The sequence below is a fragment of the Borostomias antarcticus genome (assembly GCF_949987555.1).
Source record: "Borostomias antarcticus genome assembly, chromosome: 5".
Classification (NCBI taxonomy): domain Eukaryota; kingdom Metazoa; phylum Chordata; class Actinopteri; order Stomiiformes; family Stomiidae; genus Borostomias; species Borostomias antarcticus.
In genome coordinates, this window is record NC_140238.1 from 28,385,023 (window position 1) to 28,395,022 (window position 10,000).

At 46.4% G+C, this 10,000-nt stretch overlaps 1 protein-coding gene across 1 annotated transcript in view; it reads left to right on the forward strand.

Moving 5' to 3' along the window:
* Window positions 1-1,621: 1,621 nt before the first annotated feature.
* LOC311309730 (ras-related protein Rab-26-like) overlaps window positions 1,622-10,000 on the forward strand; it is a gene marked incomplete at both ends in the record, with an annotated part of 82,208 nt that continues 73,829 nt past the window's right edge. The window contains 2 exons of the mRNA XM_084439053.1: window positions 1,622-1,813; window positions 7,384-7,494. Coding sequence (XP_084295179.1) covers window positions 1,622-1,813; window positions 7,384-7,494 — 303 coding nt within the window. The remainder of the gene's footprint in view (window positions 1,814-7,383; window positions 7,495-10,000) is intronic.

A 10,000-nucleotide genomic window follows, 5' to 3' on the forward strand; every position in this document is an offset into this window, starting at 1 on the left:
GGTGAATCATTTGTCATGGCTATACACAGCTGTCGGGAATAGCCTCCAAACATGAGGCTATCTACCTCGGATGAAGGTGAGTTTATCTTCTATTGGCTGCCCTACTGTGGCTACTCAGAGCTGAATTGCAGGTGAGGCGTTGGGCCGAGCCAGTCACGTCGTCGCGCCTGCGTGGGCTGCGAACCATTCAGCACCACGGACAGCGCGCGCTGCCCCTCTGCGTCCTTGCCAGTAGGGTTTTCCAGTTATTTAAATATTTAAATAAATTAAAAAAAAAAATATATATATAGCCTATATATATATATACAAAATGTAGTGCGGCCTGTGTATATACAGTGAGTGCGAGTGTAATGTGTATGTGAGTGTGTGTATGTGTAGGCTACAGTATATGGTATAGGCCTACAGTACATTCAATGTGCAAGTCCGTTGTGGGGCGGGGCGGGGGTCAGAGGGGGACACAAGCCTTATGAGCCAGCTGCAGCCGATGACCTTCTCGCCCGATCGGATGACACGCTAAAGTTTGGCACTGTCCTCGGCTGTAACGGGGAAAGCACCAGATGGTGATGGAGGAGATGAGGATGGGCTCGATGATGGAGGTGTAGAGGAGTACTATCATTTTTCTTTGGAAGCCCGAATTTATTCAGCTGCCTCAGGAAGTGTACGTCCTCTGTTGTGCCTTCTTCGCGAGGGAGCTAGTGTAGTTCCCTTTTACCGAGGTCCCAGGAAATGCATACCCTACCTCCCTTTTAAATGTGTTCATCGTCTTATTTTTAAGTATCTTTTAAATCTATTTAGTGTTGGCTATTACACATAATTCCTATTAGGCCTACATTCCGTATGTGTTTCCTTTTCAGAACTATTCCACAAGTTCAAATAGGCTATATACATCTTTCTTGAACGTTTGCTCTAATTTGTTCTAATTTTGTTTTTGTAAACATGCAAATAAATTCAAGGGCAATGGCTTTATCGTGAACCCAAATGAATAAGAATAAAACCGTTGTGCTTGAGCGCACGATTGGACCATCATATTTTATTGCGTACACACACACACACAAAGAGAGAGAGAGAGAGAAACACACTTCCTGTGTTACCAGAATTATGCAAAAGTAGGCTAACTGCTAAAAACGCACATGATGTTAATGAAATGTTACCAGATGTTCTACGCGCTCGCAAGGTGGAGCGTGTGACGCGCGCGCGCGGCTATTGGGAGACACGTCTGCGGTCTCAGCGGAAGGAGAGCTGTCAAGAGAATCAGTCAACGGACTAGCCGTTACTGTATGGTGAATAACCCAACAGTCTTATCTCTAGTCAGGCAGAGACGGGAAAAGGGAGGGTAGAGAAAATCAGCTTTATTCTATAATTGATCCGCTCTCAGAGAGAGAGAGAGAGAGAGAGAGAGAGAGAGAGAGAGAGAGAAAGGGAGATAGCTAGGGGACGCAAGAGGACGCAGGACCATTCACACAAGTTGTTTTTGTGTGAGAGAAGTGGCAATAACCATGACATCGGCGCGCAGGTGAAAACAGAAGGGACTTCAGATTCAGTAGCCTATAACACACTTTTAAGGGATACAAATTTGTCCTGCGCTAAAAGCAATTCTAAAACTGTAACTATAGGTTTAGAAATGTCCCGTAAAAAGTCGGGGAAGGGCAAAAATGCCAATAGCAGCCCAACGGCAGGTAGTCCCACCAACAAACCTGATGATGGGACGGTTGGAAAGAGCAACCCTGGCAGCGTGGTTCAGGCGAACGGCGTGGTTCATCCTAGCCGCCCCTCACTCAGCAACAGCAGTGAATTTTATGACATCGCATTCAAGGTAAGAAGGCTGCGTTAGCCATGGATACGGTACATCTGCTCTTCTGTTTGTAAACAAGATAATCTTAGTCTTTAATAACTTACTATTACTCAATCACTCACCATCAGAGATGTAGTGCTGACTAAAGAAGTGGGTATCATCTAATTGCTAAAATGCAGAAATATCGTTTTTACATTAGTGGTGGTTACAGAAGTAGACATACTGTGTGTCCATGGATAAAGGAATGGGTAGGCTCTATGTGTGCCGGATATGCCTAATACCTTCGTATACTCTCCACTACACCACTGCCCACCATCACAAAATGTGAGTAGTAGATGTGTAACCGGGTGAAACGTGAGAAGCGCTAACAGTCCCTCCAAGAGGGACGTCCCTATAGGTGCAACTGTCAGTGCATCCACTGCCCAAGCGGAAGACCCGGGTTCTAATCCTGTCCTGGGCATGCCAAAACAGATGGGTTACAGTGGTGCCATTACCCAGAGGGGTGAGAGTAACTAAGTGAGCTGGTGAAACTGCCCCAGTCCCAATGTCCCCCCTAAACCCTCAAGCCCTGAACCCTCACAGACTTATTGACAGCACCTGGTGAAGTGGTTGAGGGCGAGAGGCTGCGAGGGCTTGAAATGGTCTAAAAAGGAATGGGACGGCACATTGTGACATCAAAACATATTTATCACTGTTGTGGGTTTGGGACTTTTTATTTTACATTTATGTTATGTTTTTCTTGTAGGCCAAGTTTGCATTATCACAACCCTTTGTTACCCTCAAAATCATTTCATTTTGTGGTCGTGACTTGAGCTACTGTAACTACATTACTGCTTATGATTCTTGTTTGTGATCCAAAAGTATTTTGCCACTCAAGAATGACACTGACACAACATGCATTTCTGCACAAATACCTTACAACTCTTTCCATATTAATGCTGGAAATCTCAATTCAAAGAACACTGCACAGAGATGGAGGATTAATGTCATACAACCTTTTACTAAGGAATCATTTGAGGGATTTATGGAAACAGAAATCGATGCAATTTATAGCCATAGCCTACATATTTTCAAACAAATCAAATTATACAAACCCATAGGGTTAATAGCCTATACATTAAAACATATTCAAACCAAAATAATTACAAGGCTACTTGTGAAGATAAGCAAGTCCAGCCGCAAGTCCAGTTGAAAACATTTTGTTTTGTAATGTGAACCTTAGGGTTGGTTGCTCCTCTGTGCTTGCCGTTCTTCAGGTAAACCCAGTGTTTCACATCACAACGATATGACCTGTGGATAATGCCCCCAGTTGAAGGCAGAAAGTGGGCATAAAGGGCTCAAAGTCAGCCAGCATGTGACGATTTGACAATGGGACAGCCCTAAACCATCACACACTTAGCAGGAACATGCCACGAAGTCTGTGAGTCCGTGAGGGTGGACATTTGGATTGGGCTATTCACTCCTCAAAGGAGCACTGACCGTTTCTACAAGAGGGACGTCCCTATTATCACAACATCCCTCAATCCACAGATGCTGCCACAGCTGTGTCAATAAAGATCAATATCACTCGCAATGATGTGCGCACTCATGGTAGCCTACCTCACATAGGAAATGTATTGCTTTGTTTTGCTTGGACCAAACTTAGGGGACGATGTGGAGCTTAGCCTATCCCCTACTGGCCTATATCACCCCTAGTTGATTGAACAAATATTTAATCCGTGCCGTGTAGTCAGATAGCCAAGGCTATTGAGTAGAATTAGTGAATCCGCAACAGGTTGAGATGCATACAGCCACATTCACAATATTTAATTCACACTTCAAAATGTCAACCCCGCCCCCCTCTCTCTCTCTCTCTCTCTCTCTCCATTTAACTATGCAGCCAACCCCCTCCCCGCCAGCCCCCTCCCTCGGGGCCTGTGTGCCTGCAGTCTTTGAAGTAGCTGTTTGAAGTGACTCCATGCATGTTTTTTTTTGTTTTTCACATGTCTGAATATTGGAATTAAATACCCCCTGGGAACTATTTTTCTGCTTTTACCCGATGTGTCTTTTCGGAAGAGATCATGAGATTGCTCGTGGCTATGTATGACAAAAATAGATCACTTCAAAGTGTTTTAATCTTAAATAATGATTGGCAGCTGTGTCTTGCATGAGCAGTAATAGCTCAAGTTAGCTATACACATATGCCACTGCGATTGGGTGCTATTTAAGACTGCTGTGTTGCAATTTGTTAAAACGCATAAACAACTGAAGCTCAGCTCACAAGTGTCTGCCCTCAGCAGACCGAAGTGAAGATGTTAAATCCAACATTTATAGCTGGAACAGATGGTGCATTAAACCACCTCCGATGCTGATGGTTATGAGAGGGCAGTCCAGGGGGCAGATTCCTCTCCTGTGAGCTGTTGACAGCCTAACCTCAGCAGAGAGAATGGGGAAACCACAGACCCACCCCCCCCTCTCTGCCCCATCATTTTATTGGCCCCTAGTGAAATGATGCACAGAGAGGTGATTTGTAGAGCACCATGTCGCCGGGGTGGATTTCCAGCATATGAGGAGCAGCAGTGCCCAGACTCCGGCTCCGGCTGCTTTATTAGCGTTGATGTAGACTGAGGCAGTGGCTGTATTTCTCACCCCGACCGAGCACGGGGCCAGACCATGATTAACCACCAGGGATACAGCCTGTTGACTTCACATCGCTCATAGGGAGGAGAGGAGATGAGGAGGGGGAGAAGAGGAGGGAATAGGAGAGGAGAAAAGAAGAGGAGAGAGAATGGGAGGAAAGGGAATAGGAGAAGGGGAGAGGAGAGAGGAGAGTTTGGAGTCAGAGGATGAGTAATAAGAGATGCGCGCAGAGATAAGGGGAGAGGGTTCGGGGTCGGAGACATTACCTCCTGTGTGATATGTACTATCTCTGTGGCAGCAGCAGTGCCCCCCTCACCCCAGCCAAGGCCCCATCCTGTCTAACCTGATAAAGCTAATCACATCAAACCCCTTCCTTCATCACAGCCAGAAAAAGGAGGAATGTGCAGCTGCCTATTCTCCCATACAGACAGATACTCTCACAATATTTCTTATTCTGGCAACAATGAAGGATAATCACTGATTGATCAACGATGGCCAGCTAACAAGATGCTTACAGTAGACTGCAATTCAGTTATGTTCAGATCAAACAAGGGTTAATTTATCTGAGGTTAATGATAACCATAAACAAACAACCAGATGGCCAATAAAGTCAGTCACTTCCTTATCCTGTTTCCTTCTGTTACTCATGATGTTTCCTATTTTTGTCTGTTCAGCCCGAGGTCTGACAGACGTGTAACCGAGTGGAATTGGTTAAACTCACTCTTCAGTATAAATACCACCACCCACCTGTGCTATTAAATAACTAAATATTCAAGATTAGATTGTTTTGACAATGAAAAGTGCTTAAAGGAGTAGTAAAGGGAAAATGCATGTTTAGCCCTGTTTTAAGGTTACTTATGATCATATACAATGGTTCAGATCAAAACGTTGACAAAACTAGCACTTTTGAGAAAGTCTGATAATTGCTCTACCACCGTTTTGGTCATACAATGGATGTGGGTTGGCACCTTGAAAAATAATTCCAAAAACATGTTAATCTCTCAATTTCAAAGACAAGAAACTCAAAACGCTATTTTTGTCAACGTTTTGATCTGAACCATTGTATATGATCATAAGTAACCTTAAAACAGTGCTAAACATGCATTTTCCCTTTACTACTCCTTTAATAAATAAAACAAATTATATGATTATTATTAGGGGCCAAGCCCTGAAAGGGCGAGGACCCTATTGTTATTGGTAGGATTCCCTATTATTATTATTATTATTCTGACAGCTAACTCTGTGTGTGATTGGTCAAAAGTTTTCAAATTTGAAAACTAGGCTCCAAGAAATATTGCATCGATTGGCCAGATGGTGGCGCTATAGGAATCGTTCTAATTCGCAAAGTTTGAACATGCCTCTCCTCATAAGGAACAAATTTGCCTCAAGAACCCATAAATTCCAGTTATATACATTTTCCGCCATTTAAATTTTTTGGAAAAATGAAGTCTCCGACGCAAATTCAGCCAAGGCACGTATGTCACAGCCGGGGGTCAGCAGAGGTTAATCTGTCACGCATGACGCAGCACCAGCTGACTGTAGCTGTCATAGCATTGGTCAGCTCACTAGAGCGCAGGTATTTAAGCTGTCAAAACATGTCATTGTTCGCGCTTGCTTTACTGCTGTCGTAATCGCATGCTCGCCCCACCTCCTCCCCTGCTCCTCCTGCGTATGTCGATGTCAGCTGTTGTCGTCATTGCTCTCTGTCCGGGGTAGTTTGCAGGTATTCCACCAGCGTCGGCCGGTGGATGCCAGAGTAGCCGCTAGCTGGTCTCTGTGGCTTTCCATGGCGGGCGCCATGGACGCAGAGACACGAGGCTGTATCTCCCGCGGAACCCACGAAGCGTCGGCCCGTGGGGACCGGGGACTATAATGTACAGCAGTCCTCCTGTGGCACTCTTTGACGGTCTTAGTGGGCTGAGTTACCTCCGAGCGTCTTCCCGATCGCGGCCCACTCTGATCGTCATTGAGGCAGGATGCCGTTCCCCCTTCATGGCTCTCTGGGCCAAGGGCTTGGCCCAGAGGGGGGGAACACCAGATTGCCTCCCCCTGCTAACGCGCTCCACGCGCGTGGAGCGCTTTCCACGCCGGTGGGCAGGGGGCCCCCCGGACAGAGCACACCGCCAAAAATTCATATGCATGTATTATGCCGCTTGTATAATTATGCTGCTTGTATAATAAATGTTCAAATTTGACAAAAGTGATCTTGTCTGAAACACTTTGAAAACGAACTTGTCCTACAAATTTGGATCGGTCTGTATGAAACACGGTACATGCAATCTAGGGACCGATATCTACAGGTCTATCAAGACCAATTTTTTAAAAGTTACAAAAATATGCCTTGATGGGGCAATTTATTTTGCAGAGTGTGATGCTTGGGCGGGGCTTATTACATAAAGGTGTATAATGTCTCAGTGGATAGACCAAACACCACCAAACTTTGTAACCATGTCTGGACACATAACGGAAAGGGACCCCTCCATTATTGGCCCAATCTAACCAAATGGGGGCGCTAGAGAGCTCATTTCCGGTTTAAGCCTAACTGCCATGCAGACATTTCCCAGACTTAGTACAGTTGTAGAGGGGCATGCTTTGATGCGTTTATTGCGCTTGGCCCCTATAGAGGCTGCTTGCAGCTTTAATTATTATTATTATTATTATTATTATTATTATTATTTCTAACCTTTTTGCGGTGGCGTATCTGGCTAAAGCGGTGTTTATGGGAGGTGGGACATGTGTTTCTGGGTCAGAGGACCTAAGAACAAACCCACTGGGAGGCAATTGAGGGCAGAAGCAACACCGACGAATAGCGCCGTGACCGTTAGACAAGCAACCGGTGATATGTAGTGACACCGCTGGGTGATAAGAGACCGGTGTGCTGATAGAGTACTCTGTCAGCTGTGCGGTGACACGCCGTGTGCTGATCACTGTGCCTTCTGTCTGATTTTGTCCTGCTGCTGCCCGCTGTCCAGGTGATGCTGGTGGGAGACTCCGGGGTGGGGAAGACGTGTCTGCTGGTCCGCTTCAAAGACGGGGCCTTCCTGGCAGGAAGCTTCATATCCACCGTGGGCATCGACTTCAGGGTGAGTACCCACGGACCGGGGAGGGGGGGTCTGTACACATAGGAGTAATGACACATGGCATACATACCGCATATACACACAAACGCACACAGTCTACATCTAATATACACAACGACAACAACAACAACCCACACAGTCACAGAAGACATCAGCACACGCACACACACATTACATTTTACATTACATTACAGTCATTTAGCAGATGCTTTTATCCAAAGCGACTAACAATAATTGCATTTAACGTAGGAAAAGCCAATGTACTACTACTTGCCAGAACTCACAAGTGCATCTTCTTTCTAAAGCAAGTGACTAAGAGCATAATCTAGTGCTGAAGGCAAAGTGCAAGAATAGCAATCTAAAGTACAGTGCAATACAATACAATAAAATAGAATAAGTGCTTAGGAGGGAGGATTGTTGTAGTACTTCTTGAAGAGATGAGTTTTGACGAAAGATGGGCGACGAAAGATGGGCAGCGACTCTGCTGTCCTGATATCAGTGGGCAGTTCATTCCACAACAGCGGGGCCAGGACAGAGAAGAGCAGTGACCGTGTCGATGGACCGCAGGGGCCTCGGAGTGACGGGGCAACCAGTCGCCCCGGGGTAGCAGAGCGTAGCGGTCAGGAGGGGGTGTAGGGTTTGACCATGGCCTGGAGGTAGGAGGGGGCTGTTCCTTTAATTGCCCTGTAGGTTAGCGCCAGAGTTTTAAACTGGATGCGAGCCGCTACAGGGAGCCAGTGTAGGGAACGGAGAAGGGAAGTTGTGTGGGAGAACTTGGGGTGGTTGAACACCAGACGAGCAGCAGCTTTCTGGACAAGTTCCAGAGGTTTAATGGCTGACGCCGGGGCCCCAGCGAGGAGGGAGTTGCAGTAGTCCAGGCGGGAGATGACCAGGGCCTGGATGAGCACCTGCGCCGTTTCATCAGTGAGGAAAGGGCGAATCCTCCTGATGTTGTAGAGCATGAATCTGCAGGAGCGTGTGACGGATGTGACGTGCAGAAAACGACACCTACACACGACACCTACACACACCTACACACGCACGCACACACACACACACACACACACACATACACACACATGCACACCTTTCATGGTAAGATTTAAACAATATTCATCAGTATTTCCTGTAAGAAACCTCTCAACGGATTGGATATTGATTCTTAAATTAGTTTGGCATGCTTTCATTTTAGAAGATTCCCTTGCTGAAGGTTGTGCCTCTCCTGTGCTAGTTTAAGAGTAATTGTGGCCATGTATGGTCTGGCATGTCGAGGAATGGGGATCCATTTCCAATATGCCTGGAGAGTGTGTGTGTGTGTGTGTGTGTGTGTGTGTGTGTGTGTGTGTGTGTGTGTGTGTGTGTGTGTGCTCGACAGCGCAGGACAAGAGGTAATGTTTTCGGTGGCGTGTGTGTGTGTGTGTGTGTGTTTGTTAGCAGGATTACACAAAAACAATAGACCAATTTTCATGAAACTCGGTGGAGGGGTGTAGCATGGGCCAATTAGAACGGATTAAATTATGGAGCCGATCTGACCTGGAGCTCACCTGGTTTGTCCATTCACCTCCATTCATTTTTTGGACAAGGATGACACTAAAACTACCAGACCGATTTTCATTAAACTCAGTGGAGCATTGTAAGCTTTGCTCCACACTGTAGCCAGGGCAAACAAAGACATAACCCTTAATACTCTGTCGTAAAGTTTACTGCCTGGTGTGCCTCTTTGTCATACTGACTTATAATTTAATTGCAGGGAGGCACTGCGCTGTGAGATGAAAGATTCAATTACATCCTTCCTCTTCACAGCTTCAGTGTAGCAGCCCTGTAGGTTAGAGTATAGCAGCCCAGCTCTTCTGTCTCACTCCGCGTAAGGAGCAGGGCTGGGATTTACACGTATATAAAATAATCACACCTATGACTGAAACCGTACATTATTGAACCATACCGTCAAAATGTATAATAAACCGTGTTTAAATGGGTAAGATGAAGCGCTCAGTGCAATGGAATGTGTATCGGTTTGTCTCTGTTTAGGATTGGTTTTGTTAGGGAGACAAGCGGATAGACAGGAGTTAGAAGACCTAGCTTATTAGCTTTCAAGTGGACGAAGGCTCTCCACAAGGTGGAGAGAGGGAGTTGAGGGGAGAGAGAATGAGTTGAGGGGAGAGAGAGGAGAGAGAGGAGAGAGGGAGTTGAGGGGAGAGAGAGGAGAGAGAGAGGAGGGAGAGGGAGTTGAGGGGAGAGAGAGGAGAGAGAGGAGAGAGGGAGTTGAGGGGAGAGAGAGGAGAGAGGGAGTTGAGGGGAGAGAGAGGAGAGTGAGGAGAGAGGGAGTTGAGGGGAGAGAGAGGAGAGTGAGGAGAGAGGGAGTTGAGGGGAGAGAGAGGAGAGAGAGAGGAGGGAGAGGGAGTTGAGGGGAGAGAGAGGAGATGGAGTTGAGGGGAGAGAGAAGGAGTTGAGGGGAGAGGGGGAGTTGAGGGGAGAGAGAGGGAGTTGAGGGGAGAGGGGGAGTTGAGGG